This window comes from Gymnogyps californianus, chromosome 5 (genome assembly GCF_018139145.2).
Source record: "Gymnogyps californianus isolate 813 chromosome 5, ASM1813914v2, whole genome shotgun sequence".
Taxonomy (NCBI): Eukaryota; Metazoa; Chordata; class Aves; order Accipitriformes; family Cathartidae; genus Gymnogyps; species Gymnogyps californianus.
Window position 1 is genome coordinate 60,736,509 of NC_059475.1, and position 20,474 is coordinate 60,756,982.

Here is a 20,474-nt window from a genome sequence, read left to right on the forward strand (position 1 = left end):
CCTTTCCCGGGGAGTTTACACTCTCAGTTGTGACATGAGTTATTTTGTCCACTCTGTAAATACCCCTGTTTCACTGGGAATCTGTACGTTTGCCTTGTTTTCTTACCAAAGCGGAGTTCTTGAAACAAATGCTGAACTCCCTGGTAGGAAACTGTTATGCAAGCACCTTACCTCTCAGTGATTTAACTCAGTGCTGCATACAAAGTGAGCATGATTAATTTTCTAAAGATGGGAAGACGGACACAGATAAAGGCTGGGGTTCATCTCAAGTATTTTTAGCTGCCAAAAAGACAGATGTTTATTCTAAGCTAATTACCAAGGCTTCCTTTGTAGTTGTGGGAGAGCAACAGGCACCTCCAAGAGGTGTTTTGTCCTTCTCATCTTGGATGTCTGCTTGGCTCGCCTTGTCTGCTGAAGGTACCTGTGGCTTTCTGCTGGTGCTGGCAGAGCCCAGGTGGGTGGTGCAGAGCAAACCCTTGCATGGGTGGCCAACGTGGGGTGCCATGTGCCCAGTGCCTTGTGGGTGTGAAAATACCCCCCAGCGTATGGCTGCCAAACCTCAGGACATCTCGTACCTACAAACTTTTCTCCAGGATCCGTATTTTTTATTTATGGTTGGTTTTAATAGTGGTGGTAGTGGAATTGTCTGCGGCGAGAAAAAAAAAAAGACTTGATTTCTGCTCTTCTCCTCTCCCTCCCCAAACTTGCATGTATTACCTTGTAATGTCACTTACGGTTGCGAAAACACTTCTGGGCTGAATGTTGGGGGTCAGAAGGGCAGGACATTGTAAATTTTTAATATATGTTTGGAGTTCAAGTGTGAAAATCCATTATATAGCTTATAAATTTTTTGAACAGGAATGTGTCTTCGAAGCATAGTGTGGGTGCTGCTCAAATCAAAATAATAACCGTGGGCTTTGGGAGCTGTGAAGAGGAACAGTAATTAAGGATCTGGAGGAAGGTCCAGGGAGGGGAAGTCTAGGATTGCAACCAAGGTGCAAAAGGGGAAGATGTAATCAGCTGCTTTACCCAAGTGGCCTGTTGTGAAAAATTACAAAAAGTAATCACCAGTAGCAGTGATAAGTAGTCTGACCAGATAGCAAGCACTGTGGAGGGGAGGGAGCTGGTATAACTCTGGGTAAAACAGCTGATTTGTAGTGGACAACTGACAACTTTAATTAATAAATAGTTTTATATTGATGTTTTTAATTCTAGACCTGACAAGTGAATATAAGGTTACTACTCAAATGAAAAAACATGTTAGCAGTGCTCAGCATTGCCACCCAGTTTAACACAGAAGCAGAGGAGCAAGGGGAGTTTAGGCTTCCTAGATGTGTTGGAATCTGGCTGAGAGGTAGAACATTAAAACCGCTGAAAATACTTTGTACACCTATTAGAAGTATCTGCATGTATTGGGGAAAAAAGAGGTCTTTCAATTGACTGTGTTATTAGTATGCAGTGTTAGGTACTGCATAAAAGTGGTAAAGTAGCCATGCCATGTGCTATAAAGACATCACAGCGAAATAGTTTGTTTTGCAAATTGCTTTTTCTTTCATCTTATACAAAATGAAATCCGTGCCACGCCGTATTTCTAATTTGAATATATACAATTGGTACTGGTTATAAGGCAAAATATTGTGGCTCCTTGAGTCTTTACCAGTTTCTAAGTTGCTTTAAAAATATATTAAAAAATGCACCATTAGGAAATTGGAAAAGTTGGAGCACTGGAAAATTGAAAGTGACTTAAGTAAAACTTTTAAAGCGTATGTATATAAAATTGTAAATTTATCAAAAGTCCAATGTATGTCCCTGAGAGTATTCACAAATTTAAAGTTAGGTGTAAGTTTATGGCCTGATTCAGTGAGGTTCAGAGAGGGAGGGTTCACCCACAGCACGTGTAAATGAGTGCATATACGCTAAAGTTAAAGGAGTTATGTTTGTTTGTTTTATGTGAAAAATCTCTGAGTTATTTTAGTCACAATTCAAGCTTTCCTGTAGTTCCTAGGAATAAGTCTTCTGCTTACCCTAATCTAAACCAGATGGATTCATCTGAGGGTAGTTCAGCCTCTGTTGACTTTCCTTAAATCCTCTTTGTTTGTTTATAGCAAGAATGACTTATATTTTGCTTAGAAGATGCAATAAAAAGCTGACTGTGGAAAACAGAAGAACAACACGATTTACTTTCCAGCATTTACTTTTTTACTTTGATAAATGTCATACCAAATGGATTTTTAAATTAATTTTTAAAATCCTTCTTGATAGCTTTCTCAGTGACCTTTTATTAATACAACGCGTGAAATATATTTTGTAACGAAACAATTAAAATATAGTGCTTTGTCCATAAATCTTGTCTGAGACATCTGGATGACTTTGAGCTTTGGGACATTTCTCAGACTCCGCGTATAACATCTTGATTCTGCAGAAGTCAATAGCAAACCCCAGACAGGTGGTGGGGCCAGGGCTGCATAGAGGCTTTTCTATTTTCCCTTTAGCTTTAGTGGTGTTGGCGTTACTGCTCTTGTAGAGGAAGTACATAAAGGAAAGGGGGTGGCAAAAAAAAAAAAAAACAATCTTCAAAGTTAGTGTTGGTCACTCTCCGTAACAAGTCTGAACAGCAGAAGGAAACCTTTTGATCCAAGTTACTAAATGCTTTCTCATACTAGCCTAATTTATAGCCCTCCTGTGGAAAAGACCTTTCCTGAGACTGTTGCATCTTGGCTGAGCAGTAATGCCTTGCATTGTACTTTGCTGCCTTAGCAAATGCAGAGGGAGGGGTGTGATGTGGGAGGATGACGCTGCTACCGACGCCATGCGTTCAGAGTCAGCGAGACCCTGCTCCAGCAGCCAGGTAGCAGACCAGCTTAGAAAGTGTGGGTTGGAAATTCAGCCTTAAACACGCAGATAAAAACGCAGCCCTACATTTTGTGTAGTTGCTAAGGTCTTCGTGCTCTGTTTTTCTGGATTGCCCCCAGTGTAGGATGCTGAAGGTGGAAGAGGTTACTTTTTAATGTATTCCCAGGTATCAGAGTGACTTAGGAAAAATGTTAAGAGTTGACAGAAAGGGTATTGGCTACAAGATGGAAACGAGCATTTTCTTAGGTGAGGGTGTGGATTGCATCTCTTTATATTGTGTATTTGACACTTCTGCCATAGTATTGGTTTTACAGTTGTGGGACAGGGTAACTATTCACAGGACTCAGACCCTCTTGTGGCTCAAATTACCGCCTGAAAACAGCTCTTTTGATCCTTCACCCCTCTAGGCTAAGCAGTTGTTATTACAGCTCTCACAGGGAAACAAGTCCGTACTTGCCTTTGTTGACAATTGAAGTCAACAAGCAATAATAAAGAATGTCGGCCCAGACGTCACCTGTACTCATCAGAGGTAGATTTAAGACAAGCAGACTTTAGAGATTATGTGCAAATGGTAATCCACCGGATTTACCTTTGGCCCACAGGTCATTCTCTCATCCAGCAAGCGTATCGTAAGCTACACTAAGATGAAAAATCCCCTCCTTTTTTTACCCAGAATATTTAAATTTTCTACTCTTGCCTTTGAACTAGTTTCTTAGGGATGGCCTTTTCTGTCCACTTAGTTCCCTTCAGCTTCTTTGCTTCCCGCTGCTCCATTTATACTGTGCATGTGCTCCACTATGAATTCTCCAGTGAACTGATTGTTAATCAACACATCCCACGCCCCCCCAACATTACAAATCACCTTACAAGGAAGGCTCATACTTTTTGGCTGGGGCTCAGAAGTGTCATCCAACATTTGAGAGAGACTGTATACATCTGATGTAGAAGTGCTTTCATGAGGCTACCGTTGCTCTGCACTGGCTACGTTGGTTGTTAAGGGTGGGCTGCAGCTGAATAATGCCCTTTGGTTTCAGAGGTTAATGCAGCAGAGAAACCAGATAAATTCAGGTTGAGCTCAGACCTTAGTCGTGTGCAGGCTGGTGGAGAGAAAGTCTTTTGCAGCAGTCTCTGTATACCACATGGAAGGAACTGATTTGCATGGCTGGATTGCCCAGTCGTTCTGCTTGTGTAAAATAGGATTGAATATCGTACATTTTTTGGAAAGCACTTTGAATTTAACTTTTGCTCCATAGGCTGTGTACTGGAATGATGGCATGTTGAGGTCGTGGGCCTCCAGGTAGTCAAGCTGTGCACAGCGTGAGCATTGCCAAAAGCATCTCCCATTGTTTTGTGGCATGAGCAGCTGAGCATGTGGCAAATATTGATGCTCTTTGTTACTTGCAACTAGAATCACTGAAATGCCCTGGGTGGTAGCTTCTGAAAGGAGGTTTAAAAAGCATCAATAGAAAATGTATCTGCTTTTCTATTTCAGCACTTGGGAGAGAATTTATGATGTATAGATAGAGTTCATAGACATTTCAAGCATTTCATATGTGTGTGTTTAATGGAATGGATTGCCACTTTACTGAACATAGTGGCATCACATCAGATCAGCTTTGTTAATTGAAAAAGATTTTTCACATTATTGCTAATGATGTGACACAGTTTTGTTAGAGATGGCGCATAAAATAGCGCTACTTGAAATGACATTAATGTATGCATTTAAATTCCTTTTTTTCCATTTACGTGCATTATTGATTTTATTTCATTGTTGAGGAGCTAATGGATTTATAATTAGAATACAGTCACCATAATCAATGATGAGATTATTAGACTTATAAATAGAACTTTAAAACTACGATGAGGTAATTTCCCAGTGTAACGAAGGATCAATAATTAGAGGTTTGCTTTGAATTTGAAAGTAGTACTTGTAAGATTCAAGCATGAAACACTTGTAGGGAAGTGAGTCCATATAAATTATTATACAAACAGATGTTGTGGTTAGGCATTTTCCAAAGCTGACCTATTATTATTATTACTTTTGTTTGGTGCCCAAGTGCTTCCGAGTTAATTCCTCTGGGTTTGCATAGTTGCCACTATCTCAAAACTGGGTAAGTTCTTTTCTGATACCTTAGTTGAAGGAAGCGTTTGAAAGGTGCTGTAGGCAGGAGTCCATTGCTGTGTTTTTGGTGTTGTTGGGCAAAGATAATGATCTGCCATTCAGAACCTCCCCCTTCTGCTTCTCAGAAGCGACAGTGGTAAAGCTGGGCAAGGTAGTCGGCTGTTGTAGGGGGGGAGATGGCAGTGGAAGGATGAAGAAGAGGAGAGTGGCCCTTGTGATGCCTGGCTTGGTAAGGGTCTGGGTTTAGTTGGTCCATGCAGAGTAGCTGTGTAGACATCCCCTTGAGTCTCACCAACCTCTCCTGATGACTCTGAAGTACTCATGGGGGCCTATGGGAATAGCGCAACCTCCTGTTACTAGTTAAGCTGAGAAAGACTCTAGTGAAAAGACTGTGTGGGAATGATAAGAACATTAGAAATATCCTACTGGGTCTCAACTGCAGCCCGTCTAGCCCAGGGCTGTCTCCAGCAGTGGAGCTGGAAATGGTGTTTAGGGAGAGCTGTGGAGCCTGGCTGCTTTCTGCAGTCTGCTCATGCTCCCCAGCATGCACAGTTGGGGAAGTCTCAGGGACACATCTCTGTTCCCTTTACTATCTGTTTATGGACCTGCTGTCCAGGAATTTATCTAATCCCTCTCTGACCCTGCTGACACTCTCTGCCTCCGCAGCCTCCTATGTCAGCAGGTTCCACGAGTTCAATATCCCAGTGCAAAGAAGTACTCACTTTCTTTCAGCTTATCCACCACCTCCATGACTTTGTAAACCTCAGTCAGGCCCCCCTCTGCAAACGAGAGTCCCAGCCTCTTTCATCTCTCCTCCTGAGGCAGCTGCTCCATCTTCTTGACCATTTACTTGCTTGTCTCTGTCATTTCCCTTACTCCACTACCCCTGTCTTGAAATGCAGGTCTAGGACCGCACCTGGTACTCAATATGTGGGCACCCTCCTTGTTCTTTGTGTCCTGCCTTGTAATGTCCAAAACTTGTTTGGTGTTTTTTTTGGCTGCTGCTACATCTTGATTTCAGAGGAACTGTCAACGACCCTTAGATCTTCCAAGTTGTAACTGTAAGTTTTGAGTTCAGCATTGTTTAGGAGTCATTTAGGTTATTTTTCCCTAAATACATGGTCTTATCTATGTCAAATCTCACTGACACTTCTTTGCCCACTCACATTTGGGAAGTTCTTCTGGAGTTCCTCATTACTGTCATGGCATTTGGCTACTTGAAAGAGCTTTGGGACATCTATAGGCTTGCAGAGTTCACTCTGGTCATGGTGAATCATGACTGTCTGTGTGTCTGGGTTACATGGTTCCCACATGGGGAGTAAACAGCAGGTCAGCCGGGAACAGCCACAAGAAAAAAAACAACAGCATCTGCACAGCTCCATCCCTAATTTGGGACCTCAGTGTCCTTCAACAATGATCACATAGTCAGAGCTGTCCTTGTGTTTGCAAACTTAATGCTGCTTCATGAGCTTGCCTGTAATTGAATCTTGTTCTGTAGATTTGGGTGTAGTAAAGACCCAGTTTTCCCTTCAGATAATGAGGGCTTGTACCTCTTCAAGCAAGATACTAGTCAATGGGTGCCTTGCATGTGGTAGCTGTCAGGGAAATCGATCCCAAGGCATGTTCTCTTTAAAGTAGTTACATCTAATATATAAGCAGTTCAAGCATGATTGAAATAGAAATTAGGTACGACAGTCTCTGTCCACCTTTGCCTTTATTTGCTGACATTATATGTCAATCATTATAACAATATAATGGTTATAATAAAATTGTAAGACTTGTAATTCTTGGGAACATGGTTATTCCATTTTGCTGGATAGAGAGTAATCAAGGCACAGTGAGATTTTGGTTGAGTTGCCTAAAGTCATTGAGAAATTTTGTTGCGGAGTCAGGAAAGCGATATAAGTTCTCCCAATTCAAAGCTCTGTACATGTCCTGTGTTTTGCTGCTGTTGGAGACGCATCTGGGCTGTGGAAGTCAGTCCTAATGGAAAAGCATTTGTCTTCTTGTAGGAAACCCAATCCTAAGCTGACAGAAATTTGCATTATTATGAGCTTGTTAATGAATTCCTTCACTTGCTCATATCAGCCTCTGACAAAAAGCAGGGATTCAACTGTATATTTGTCCACTTGAATAAACAGTTCATTTTTAATTTTGACCACAATGGTAAATTAAAACACCCTGAACAGTACACAGCTATATTTTTTGGCTTTGGAGGCTGTAACTATTGTAATCCGTGTCAGCAGGGAGGGCTCTGGGCAACACTTTCTGATGCTTGCCTGGAGGCATTAGAAGAAACAGTTCCTCTAGCCTGCCTGTTTTAAATCCACTGCACGTGAGAAGTCCCAATTTGAGAGTGTTTATGTGCAGCAGGATCTATGTCCTTCTTGATAGCCCTTTTTCATGTACTCCTGACATTCCGGGTGGTGGGTTTACATGTGCAGATAGGAGGGTGACATTTGTGTGACTGGTGGTCAGATAGCTGTGAAGAAGGAAAAAAAGAGCATCGCTTGCTGCCTCTTTTGGTACTGGTGTCCTGAGTGGCTGAAATGTGCAGTACTTGGTCCATCACTGCCTGGTGGCATCTTTGCACTACTGGAGCCCTTGCTGCAGAGACCTTCCAGCCTGAGAACATGGGCAGGCTGAAGGAAGGAATGGGTGTTTCGTAAACGAAGGAGGCCTGCCCAAGACCTGCCCAAAACCTTAATAAATTTCTCAGGGACCAAGGAAATGGTTTAGGAGAGATCTGGGTCAGAGTGAGATCAAGAGCCCCTGGTCAGAGCGGAACAAGCTGCTGCTTCTCCATCCTTGTACTGCCAAGGACACCAGCACTGGATGCAGCTGGGTGCATGTGCCCTGCAGTTGAAGGATGAGGTCCTTTCTGTGCATGAAGCACAGACTGCTAGTGATTTTTGGTGATGAAGATCCAAACCCTTAACCTGTCTTAGTAATTCAGATATTAACACAAAAAGCAAGGGGTCTGAGGTTGTCTTTGGATCTCCTATATTACTTTCCAGTCTGTGACAGCAGACGGGCCCTCCTATTTCTATTTAATTCTACTTCTCTGTGATTTTTCTCCTTCTGCCTCATCTTCCGAGATCAATGATAAGCCAGGCATTAGCAACTCTTGTAGCTGAAAACCTATTTTGGGGGTAGGGATATTATGCTGTGCAGTTGATTTACACTGAACACAAGATGCACATAAAAGTCTGAAACTACAGGTTTAGGCATTCTTGTTACCACATCGCAGCTGCAGGTTATAAAATGACCACAGCAGTGTACTGTAGTTATAAAATGCCCTAGTTATTTTATAATGAGCCCTGGCAGAAACATTGTCAAATGGCAGCAAAAAGTTTATCCAGAACACGTTTCACTTCAACCTGGTGTATGCTGCACTGTTAACTTTACGTAACGCTAGTTAGTCAGGAGGAGACTTTTCACATAGAAGATGTGTGCAGGACTTATCCGTGCTTACGGGAAAGAAGGGTTTATAGTATGAGCATTATCCAGATAGAGGTTTACGTCACATTTGTTCCAGTTAGTGGTAGTAGGTCATACGAGTCTTAGCATCAATCATTAGGGGGAAAATTATTGTTTTATCATATACAAACAGTAGATTTAATATATTGCAAAATCATTAGATCAAGCAGTTTTACAATTTAATTGGCTGTGACGTTCTAGTCTGAAAGGGAAAAATAGTAAATTAAAGCAAATACTCAAAATTCTGTACGTCTGCCTGCTAGTCAGAAAGGGGTAAAAACAACTTAGAAAAGAAAAAAAAAAAAAGCCCCAGTACAGACTCAGGCTTGATCTTACTAGAGCTTCACCTGCAATTCACTGTTGAAGCCCTCTTGAATGGTTTCATTATGGGACCAATTTTTTGAAATAAAATAAATTGTATTGAGTTCTGACTCTGATTACACAGATGTGTGTCAGACTCGTTGATGCTTTTGTAATTTTCTCCATTCCCTCTTCTGTGAATCTGTTCTTGATACTTACATTTAGACATCATATCTGATTACTTTCTTTTGCAGCTCTATCCAGCCTTCTGGTTTTCTTTTACCATGACAGTACTATCCTGGGATTGACCTGTTTTTCTGTATATTTTTATATTCCCATGTTTTTCTTGCCTGTTGCCAGGCACATATCTTGCACGCGTTACAGAGACAAAGTGGCAGCATCTAGCCTGGCTTTTTTGGATTCCTGGACAAAGGTCAAGGCCCAGAGAATGGAAATATTCAGGAAAATGGAAACATTATGGCTTAGTTTTTGGCTTTGCACTTCAAACTTGTAAAGAGCTTGTTAGGGTTGTAATTGTCCTTCGGATGGTAATGGCCTGACAGTGTATTGTGTACCTGGAAATCTAATCTGTGGCCAACTTCTCTACAGTGTAATTTTGGACTAGTCTGACTTGTTTAAACCTGGGCAGATGTTTCCTGCCGTCTGGTCACGGCAGGGAACCTGTGTGCTGGGAATCGGGGATGGGGCAGGGGATGCCCCTGCTCTGCCCAGCACACCTCCACAGCCTGAGGATGTCAGGTCGCCTCCATCTCTTCCTGCCCCCTCCCCCAAGCTTTGGCCATCTTAACTGGGAAGAACTCATGCTGTCATTGCTTGTTGTGGCCCTGTCAACCTCAGCTGTGTGTGTGGATGCTGCCAGCCAAAGTGCAGCATGTCTAGCTCTGCTCCCATGTCCTCAGGATGGGCACTGGGACCTGGTACCGAAACCCTCCCATCCATGACACAGGCACCAATATGAAGCACCGAGACATCGGTCATTCCTGCACGCGCAAAACGCCTGGTGTGACATTTTCAAGTGTTGTCCTTGCTGTGCTCTTACTGGTACCAGTTTTCATGTGGCTTCAGAGAGACTAGAGGGAAGGGATCCTATAGAGCAGTTTTGGAAATCCTTGCTTTGAGGATTAGCTGGTTTCCAGAGGGTTAATGGCTTTTGTCCGGCAAACCTTTTATTAGAAGATTAAAACAAACATTAATCTCTGGATGCAGAGGCCTATGACACTTTAAATATTCAGTGCAGTCAGTAACACTTTATAGTGACAAGGTTGTGATTTCTGTGTTTGATCATGAGTGATTTAAGAAAATTTAGTAAACTGTGAAGCACAGTTCCCTCTCAGCTGCGGACTGGAGTCTTCTCTCTGTGCAGACTTGCGCGCTTAAAAAAGTCATGCAAAGTTGCTCCCATTCCTCTACAGAATTGTATTTTCCACACGCAGCCCCTGGAAGAGCATGGGTTGAGATGAGGGAGGCGCACAAAGTAATTCCTGCATTTAGTTTAAAAACAAAGCCCCTTTGTCTTATTCATACCTCTTCGGCAGCTGTAAGCAACACAAGCCAAAACCATGGTGTGACAAACCGGAGTGCCCAGGAGGGTCCCATGACTTGTCTTGGGTTTTCCTGCCTCAGGGCGAATGACTCGGACCTGACAAATTTCCTCATACCTGAGCCCTCCTCATCAGCTGAGGGATGTAGCTGTCTCAGGGAGAGCTGAACATGGTTGTGCTGGAAAATCCTGTCGCTTTGGATGGTGCAAGCAGTCCTTGAAATGAATCCTAAACTTGGAAGAACTTGTTTTGTGCTTTTTCAGCTTCTCACCATGTTACCTCTGTGTTTAAGAATACTAATTGGGTAATTGAAGACTTAATGAAAAAGATGTGGGTTGTCCTCTGCACTAGTCCTCTGGTGATTTCATCTTGCATGTCTGTCTTCACTTTTTCCCCCTTTACAAGAGTCAGTGGCTTCTCCTTGGCTTCCCCTCATCCTCCTTTCATGCACGCACAGAACTGAGAATAAAACTTCAGAAATTATAGTTTGAGTTTTCAAAAGTGTCTAATGTGGAAATGGCAATTTACAGACATCCACCTTAGATATGTTGGTTTGGAAAGTATACTAGCCATCTGGTATCTGAAATATCAGGTTTGATTTGGATATTTCAAGTTAGATGCCTGATATGTCCACAATCATTGGTCTTCTAGAAATGTAGCCTTCTAAGTTCTCATAGAAATAAAAAAGTGGTGAAAAAGGAATGTGTTATACATTGCTCATTTTTGTTAAGTGTGAATAGCTTTTACAGGAATTGATCTGTTAACAGATTCCAGTCAGTTCTTACAAATCTGTTACACTTTGCTGTAAAATTCACTGAAGTTTCATGCTAACTCTACAGATTTCATATTTAGCTTTAGATTATGCCATCGTTTAGATCATGCATTAGTTAAAGTACGATTGGTTAGAAACACGTTGCTGCTTCTGCCTTCTTTTTTCAAAATTTTGCTTAAATGGGATTTTCTTTGTTTCAAAGTCCTGTTGTCTAATATAGCCCCTGTTGAAAGTGAATGGAAAAATATGTCTTGGGAATTCATCTTGACCCTGTAATTTTTAATCTGGGACAACAGCTCATGTGATAGAGGGTTATGGGTGTCTTCCTGGCAGAACGTGGGAGAGTATTCAAACACTAATTTTAGCCTGCCAGTGGTTGCTGGCCATCATGCCACCAGGCATTGTGCATGGCAGCCCCCTGATGTGCCAGTTTGTAAGACCTACGTACCGGCTTCAGAGTTTCTGGTGTAGATTTCTTAGCGTGTAATTTGCTAAGTCCGTAGTAAGCTCCGCTTATTCTTAGCACTTTGTGTCAGTTCATGTAACTCAGAAGTTCAGACATCACACTGGATTTTTCCCAGTCTGCATGTTTTTCCCCATGCCATATACTTTCTGTGACTGCTATAGGTCAAGGCTGCATGTTTGTTGCTTCAGTTCGTTAATGATCAAGTACCTGCTTTATCGACCACCTCAAGGTCCTCATTACTCCATCACTTAGTTTTAAGCAATTAACCACATGAGCGGATCTGATCCTTTTCCAGGCATCTCCGTTCCTGGCTGTCATTGCCAGTAGATCGTGGCTGGGATAGACAGACTCCCTTTTTTAAGCATGAGTTCCTGCCAAACCATTTCTTTCTGCCAGTCTTGATCTCTAGCAGTGCTTGGTCTCTGCCTTTCTGCCTGCATCACTAGAAACCTGAGCTCATGAGACTTCGGTATTACAAAGTGAAGGGTTTTGCAGAGGGTTATTCAAAGTTGCCAGTTAGGCCTCTAGCGTGAGTAGCTTTGCTAGGATTAAGTTAATTTGCGTGAATATTCTTCTGTGTCTCAGCCTCAGATCTCTTAGGTGAGCTCTATAAAAGTACTTTTTTGTGTAGCAGTCTATGGTAAGGCATTAGTCAGCCACTCCATAATACTGATAATAGTATTAATCTTTAAAGAGCAGACCTTCAAAAGAGCTGGGTGCACTTTCTTCTTGTTGACTTTGCTGGGAACTGGGAATTCAGCATTCAACCTATGGGAATGAGTCCAGATGAAACTCCGGATGGCCTTTCATGCACCAGTTGGGCACTACTCGGTTGGCAGAGTTTTCTTTTACTTGGTACCTAATAACTGGGTTGCCTCAGTTCTCATGAGAAAAACTCTGTTTGGGTTGTCAGTGTATGAGAAAATTTAAGGTGTGTATGTAACTGGGAAGGCCCTATTACCGTGTCTGCGTATCTGTAGTAGTAAAACATGATCTATGGCAGCACAAAATTTAAAATTTGGTGGCATCCCAGGAAGTACTTAATTGCGTTTGTGCTTCATTACAAGGCTGTCTCCTTTTCTGGAATTTATTTTAGCTAATTAGTTGGAAATGTCAAAGTAGTATTTCAGATGACAGAAACATCATATATTATCATACATGAAGCAATTAACTCTTTTGACAAATATTTATTGTGGTGTCGTCTTTAATTAAATCTTCAGTACTGCTAGACATAGAGCAGGTTCTTCCGAAAAGGAGGCCTTCCCAGCACTGTCGATGAGCATTTGACTGATGGGGCTTAATTGAACTTGGTACTGAAAGAGTTGGTGGCCTAAACATGAAGATATCGACATGACACAATTTCACAATACAGATGTCTGATATTTTCGCAAAATCCCAAAACAATCACCCCTCTCCAAACTCTGTCTAAGATGTCACAGATGCATTATGCTGGAGAAGATGCATCTCCAGTCACTCCTGTTCTTCCACTGGAATGGTTTGCAGGAGAAAAAAATGCCATGCACTTGTGCTGCTAAGATAAATAATGCTGAAAAGCAGGGCTGTATATATGTTTTAAAAAAATCAATTTTTTTTTATTTAGTTCTTGGGGTTATTCATGTGGAAACATGTTACAAATGTGACTGTTTGGTTAGTTCCTCTTAAACGGATAGGTCTTGTAGATGATGTGCCACTGAGAAATAATTCCTGACAGTTATAACTGAACCAGATAAACAGTTCTGCCAGCTCCCAAATAACACTGTAAAACAAAAGGGTTCTGCTTATCGTTTTCCATTTCTTCATGCCTGTCAAACTATTTAACTGTGCATTACCCATCACAAAGGGTCTCTGTGTTTTTCTGCTCATCTGCTGCGGTCATGGTTTTTACCTTCTCTGTTGCAGGACCTACTGTGGTACACTTGTCCAGCTGTATCGCTCCTCAGCCGCTGCTGATCTTTGCCTTCACCCTTGCAAAGACACTCTTTGGAAGTGCACGAGATTTCCTCCTGTCATGGCAATTCTGCAAGTGTATTAACCTGTACATACGTTTTTATTTTTTTCAGGCAGAAACAGCACCAGAAAGTGGCCGAGATAGTCCCAATGTTCAGATCAGCTCAGGGCAGAACAACTCTGACCCCGTGGGAGCAGGCGGCTCGGCAGCCTCTCAGAGCATGGTTGCTCCAGCCGGGGTCTCGGCAGGTACCTCAGCTGCGGCTTCGTTCTTCATAAGGTAGTTTTTCACCTTTCTGGTTTCTGTAACTGCTCATGCGTCTTCAAACGGTTGTGAAATGCTGTTGAGTCTTTGCCATGGGTAGAAGATGTAGCATGTAGTGCTGGTTGCTGAGAGGTGGAGTTGGTCACCTGGTCGTGACTGTGGTTTTCCACTGCTGCTGGGAAGCAGGGATGCGATGGTGATGCCTCGTTTCTCTCTCTGGAAACCTGAGCAGAAAACTCTATTGACCAAAGCCCAAGAAAACGTGTGTTGGTCTTTGTCTAGTCCTTAATGGCCTTTTCCATCTGTAGCAAGTCTGTTATTCTGTAGGTTTCCTTGGAGCAGAATCTGAAGTAACAAGGTTTTTTCACTCAGACCTAAATAAAAAAAAGTTAGACTTTTATTCAGTAGCATGGCCTATGTGTGCAAATAAAAGTTTTTGCATAGTTGGTAGCAACAGTTAAAACAGTTTAAGACATTCTTTTTTTAGCAGTAGCCCAGAACAATCTTTTTTTTCTGTTCCTGGATCTTATAACAAAAATGATGTGTTAGTTTTGTTTGTGAAATGTTTGTTGTAATTAGCTATGTTGATTAAATGCAATACGCTGTCAAGCAGATGGTATTTAAAACAACAAAATTCAAGGCTTTGTACTTGCATTCCAAACTCCTTTTTTAATTCAGAACTGAACATGTTTTGAGACAATATTGAAAAACGTATGTCTGTGAATGGCATTAAAGTCAAATTTATGCAGAGTGAGGATCCTTCTTATCATGTAATCACGATGGTAATTGTATTGTTTCCTTTTCCTTGATCTTTAAAATGTTTTGCACCATTAAATAAATGATGTTTACTATAAGTTACAATGTGACCTCAGAAGGAGCTCAACTTCCCAAGTCCTGTTTTTTAGAAGAACATAGTACAATGAGTGTTAAGCACTATATGCCTACATATCACAGTCTGTCTGTACACAAAAGGTTGGGAAAAGACTGCCCCAAGACTGGTGTGTGTAACTTAGTGTTTCGTCTCTGTGCTAAGTGCTGCAGGTTTAAAGTCAACATAGAGAAATGGTTGCCTACAAAGGATGATTTGTTTCATTTTAAGATAGGTGTCTGAAATCAGTGGGAGTGGAGAGGAAAGGTAAGGGGGAAAGTTCAGACATCTCTTTTCTTGTTTAGTTACCTAAATAAGGACAGATGAATCCTCTCCAAAGTACCTAGACTGGACAGCAGCACAGCTTTCATTACTGTATTTCATATTGTGGGTATGAACAGTGTGATTTAGTTTAATCTACTTTGGATTTATTTCAGTGTGAATCTGTATGTCATAAGCAAATGTAAACATTGTCACTTTCACTGGGGAATCCAGAAAATAAAATACCCTCCTTGGAATTAAGAGAGAGAAATCAGTGCCTAATAATCTGAAATAAGACCCAAAATCTTTTCTCCCAGTGATGCTTTTGTCACTGGTCAGCAAAACTCGCTTCTGGTTTTATTGTAAAGAGACAGATCCTTACTAATTGTCGTTGGCTTGATTCAAAGATTCTTGAAGTGAGCAGCAAGACTGCAAATGACATCATTGTACGTTGGATCAGGCCCTAATTGCTTCTCATGAATCTGTCTTTGCTGTGAGTGAATCAGAGTTTTATAGCTTTAGCAGCTATGTGCTAGCTAAAACATTTTAAAACCCATTAGTACATTGCTTATTCCCTACCCATGTTTCCTCTGTTCAAAATTGATTCTCTTCAATTTTTTTTAACCAAAGAACAGGGCTCGTTGAAATTTTTTTACACAAAGAGCTTCTGTTTCTTTTTTTGTTGTTGTTGTTGGAGAGAAAGACTTAAGTGAGAAATAAGTTTTTCCTTTAACAGTTATCAGTTATCTGAATTAGTTTTGTAGCATTTTTATGATCTTTCATCACACTGCTGATTAATATATTTCAGCATTCATTTCTCAGCATTCCAGAGCCCATTGAAGAATCTTGGGTTCCCTAAAAGCAAGCATTCAAGAAACAAGTTCAGTTATGACTGTGGTTAAAAACACAAATTGAAACGCAGAAAATCTCACAAAGGCTGGGGGAGAGAGATCCATTATTGATCCCTGGCAGTCATAAATATGTTGAGCAGGTCCTCGGGTGGGTACCGTTGCATAGTCCTGGCCAGACTGCTCCACCACCATCGGCATTAACCTCAGGAGAGGCTCCCTCTCCCACTGCTCCTTCTTCTCTTCCGAGTCCTCCTGCCCTTGGGACCTTACAGATCAAAGTTTCCATGCTGAGTCTTCCTCCTGCCCTTGAGCTGTGCAGTCCTCAGCAGGAGGGGAGAGGAAGAGGAGGAAATCTTCAAGGATGAGTGAGAGAGAGATGCTGGCAGAAACTGGGGTGGAAGCGGCTTGTCCAGGGAGCACAAGTATTGGGATATCAACAGTGTTGGCTGGTTTTGTTCAGTACTGATGGAATATCAGGCTTCTTTGCTCCAGCCTTTCTAGCCTCGTCTCCTCTTTCCCTTTGCACCATCGAGGCTTGAGCATGTTGAGGAAGAAGGTCATCCCTGCCTTGAATCCTTTGCAGCAGCATACACTTCTCTATCCTTCATCTCTCTGTTCAGCTAATCCTCTCTCAGCAAGCACCTAGAGATGAAAGAGGAGTAATGGCACTAGTCTTATGCTGTAGTCCGTATTCATTGTATTTGCTGATTCTTTCCTTACTGTGTTTCTCTCCTCAGCCACTTAAATGCTGAACTTCATAGCAGGGCCAGTGTGTTACTTGCGTTATGCAGAGCCTGGCACATTTTGTTCCTTGTTCTCTACTGGAATAAATGCAATTAATATATTGATAATCACACACACACTTTTTTTTTTTCAAATCATTGCCCTCTCTTTGACCAAATCTACTGAGTACCTCCATCTTTTTACAAGAGCCCTTTTGTAAAAGGGGTTGTGGTTGGGACTTTAGCTTGGGAAAAGGGCTGTTTTGTCATAGAAATAAAGTAGTTAAGCAAAAATATGCGTGTGTGTTGACATTCAGTGTATTGGGGTGCAGGGTTAGTTACTTTGGAAGACAAAGCCTTCATAGGGTGCTTGTGGAAACTGCATCTGTGATTTCCTTAGCAGCAACAACACTAGATACAGATTTTTTTCACATGAATAAAGGATTCCAGTCTTGTTCTTCATGAAACAGCATTTACTGTGTTTGTACAGGTCCTAGCACAATTAGCTTTTGGGCTGTGGCATGGTTTCCTGGCAGCAAATAAATGTCTTTTTCACATTAAAACTAGAGTCTGTATTCAGTGAAATAACACCCTTTGACTCTTACTTGTGGGCTGTCTTGTGCCTGGGAAGGGAGGAGGTCTGTGCAGGTTTTGTCGGTTGGTTGGTTTGGTTTTTACTCCAGTTTGTTCCTTGGTGAGAGTCATAGCTTTGTGTTTGTAAGGTCACAAACTCAAAAGACCATACAGAGAGTTCATGTCCTTACCTGGAAAATAATAACTAAGAGCTGCAGCAAAACGTTTACCTGGTGATAAGAGGTACCCATGGTTAAAATGAATATCTTTAAGATAGTCTTTGCAGTGAATGCATTGATTTTGTTAAGCATATGTGCAGCCCAAATCTACATATTCATACAAAGCTCTTTCTCATTTGAATGTCATATTTAATTTCTTCAAGCTTAATTATGTTCTGCTTTTCAGTAAAAAAAAAAAAGTATTCATTACCTAGAATTGCAAAGTGTCTAGCATGGAAGTGCTAAGTATTCAAAATCAAAGCCAAATATTAGAGCCAGCAGACAGAAGTGTATTAAGAAATTAAATCAGTTTTAAGCTTTTTTCCTCACTCTGATCTGTCATAGAAGGAGGAAAGCTTTGATTAACATCTGACTGTATCACACAAGCAAATTGCCAGACATTACTCAATGGTCATGTTACAGAGGGACCAGAGGATTTAGCAGAAAATGCAGCTTCTCAGTAGGTCACTGACAGAATAAAAAAGCCAGAGCAAAAAGCGCAGCTCCTGGGCATGGATGGCTGTGAAGAGGCTCCCAGTTTACCCTTACAATGCAAGAGGAGAAGTTTAGTTTTGCATTCTTCAGACTTAAGAAGAATGCAGCTGGGCTTTGTCCCTTGGTGTGGCATGAGCCGTGCCTTGCTTAGTGCTCCACACTTTATACCTGTTTCCAGGTGGGTTTTTTTTTGTATAAGAAACCTGAACAAACTTCATATTACTAAGTGAAAATATGTGAGATAGTTGTAGGACCCTTCTGTGGGCTACGCTTGCAACTAAATAAATACTGGCATATTGTGGTATAAAGCTGTAATAAGCTGTTGGGTTTTTTGTTGCCCGGACACCTGGGGTAGAGAGGAAATGGTATTTCCAAAAACAGGCAGGAGAAGGGCAGCGAGGAGGAGAATGGGCATGCACTTAGGAAGAGGTTAATGGGCTATCTGCCAAAAAAGAAAATACCACTCCCTTGGGAGGAGAATCAAGGCCCCGGAGAAATCAAAGCCATCACCATTAACGTGCCATTTCTGCCTGTTGGTGGCTGGTGACAGTGGTGGCAGTGCCATCTGTGCTGCTGGGTGGGGGTACGGTGTTTTGGTGAAAGCATGGGTGTCTGGCCTCGGTGCACAAGGGTGAGCTGGAAGGAAGGTTTGAGCAGTGACAGGGCAGCTAGGAGGAGTCAAAGCTGTTCAGAAGAAAATATGTATAAAGGCAAGCAACCCTGAGCAGTTTTGAGCAGAAGACAAACTGTATTAAGTCCCCTTCTTAAATTTTAATCTTGTTTGATGTTGGGTTATTTTCACATCTTCTCAAACGGGTTTGGTCACAGGGTTGCACTTGCTGCCATGGGACTGCTGCCTTTGAAGCAGGGAAATAGCTGTATAGTTGCATCTACTTTCCCTTGCATCCGCCTGCTTTTGTTTGACGAATTAGTCTTCCAAACATAGCACTCACTAGTTTTCAGTTGTCTAAATTATTTGCAGTGTTGCTGGGCTTTGCTAGATTAAAACCATGTAAGTTAATAAATCTGGAGAATCACAGTGGTGAATCACACCCATTATCTTTCAACTCTCGTCATATTCCTGCATGTTTGGGAAAGCTGTGTCAATTTAGACATGATACAAAACATGACACATGATATGCTTTCTACAAGCAGCTTTTCTTAACAAGATATAACATACAATCTCTGAGTGATGTAATTGAACATCTTAAGAGTTAAAATAAGCATAGTCGTCTTTTTCTAGATTCAGGATATTCCATCATATTTTAATGCCTGTGAGTTGTGGATTAAAGAATCTAATTATTCACTAATGAGCAGTAATGGTACATATAAACTAAGGGTCACTATCCTATTACAGGCACCTGATGGTTCACTGATAAGCATTTGGTCATTAGATTGACCATAAAATATAGTCAATAATTGAGGTTACTCATAGAGCAGACACCTTATCAGCTTTAGGCATGGTGGGACAGCTTGTCAGTACTCTGTGTACTGATTGTGCTGTGACTGAGCATATGATTAGGGTATTGAAGCAGTCTGTATCTAATGAAACTGCAGGAAAGGCATAGCAATATTAGCACAACCACTAAATGACTAATGTGTTTTTGTTCCAAGCCTCAGACACTTCAATTAGTTCCAATAAACTCTGATCTAGTGTAGCGGTAGGCAGAGAATTCAGATATTTTGTGTACAAGCTTTCATTACACTAGTCAAAATTTGTAACGTTTCGGGCACAGATGAAATCTGTGTGGCTTTGAATGAAAAATGATGGAAATAATAAAGGCTGTCATTACCATTTTTACTTCATTTGTGTCAGTTTTATTTTTGTATTTTTTAGATTTAGAATACTTTCTAAGACAATACCTAGCACCTGATTTAAAAGATGAAGCTGACAGCAGCAAATCAGACGTCTACATATTCTGCTTTGAGGTCCATTCATGCAGTTCATGTAGGCTTGTGCATATAGATCTAAACTTAGAATGTGTTCCTTAGCATTTTGTACCATATGGAACATTAGTCAAATAGTCTAGTTCTTGAAGGCTTTTGTAGAGGTATTGATTTTGCTGTGCTTCGTACTGTTGCTGAGAAAATAACCTCAGAACCTATTCTTTTATGATTTTTTTTCCATGAGGATGCCTTAACTTTCATAAATTATTTAATATGGTGAAGGATGCAAAATGCCTTTTGTCTTTCTGAACTGCTGTTCAGGCCTCTGTGATGCGACCTTGGAAAGTAACCATAGAAACATGTTAAAAGCATCAACCGAAAATCAGTAGTTAGGTTTGACAGTGATGCAAATTCTGTGAAAGAAGATTATGATGTATTAGGAACACTTGAGGCATATATTACTGCTAACCTGTTAAACCTGATTATTCCATGACTATCAGTACTTTCAGAATTTAATGCAGGGGAAAAAAGCACAAAAAAATGAAACATACTTTTTTTTTTTTTAAGTTGCCATGTTTAAGATGTTTCTAGCTAAATCACTTCAGCCTATCATTCTCTGTCCTGTTAAAAGCAAGAATTATATTTCTGCTAAGCTCATAATGTAGTTCACCAGTTCTCTGTATTTAATAGCTGTAAACTTTTGCCCTGTACCCTGCTGGGATGCACTGGTATCCTGGCTTTGTGCAGAGCTGGCACAATTTAAATCTCTTTGACAGATAAAGTGGATAACTGGGTTATGAATAAGTAGTAGTTCACCAAAAGGTGAAGAAAA

General features: G+C 41.2%; 1 protein-coding gene across 1 annotated transcript in view; it reads left to right on the forward strand.

The window, feature by feature from the left end:
- Positions 1 to 20,474, forward strand: part of KIF26A (kinesin family member 26A) — a 103,993-nt gene that overhangs the window by 38,722 nt on the left and 44,797 nt on the right. The window contains exon 4 of the mRNA XM_050897629.1: positions 13,616 to 13,782. Coding sequence (XP_050753586.1) covers positions 13,616 to 13,782 — 167 coding nt within the window. The remainder of the gene's footprint in view (positions 1 to 13,615; positions 13,783 to 20,474) is intronic.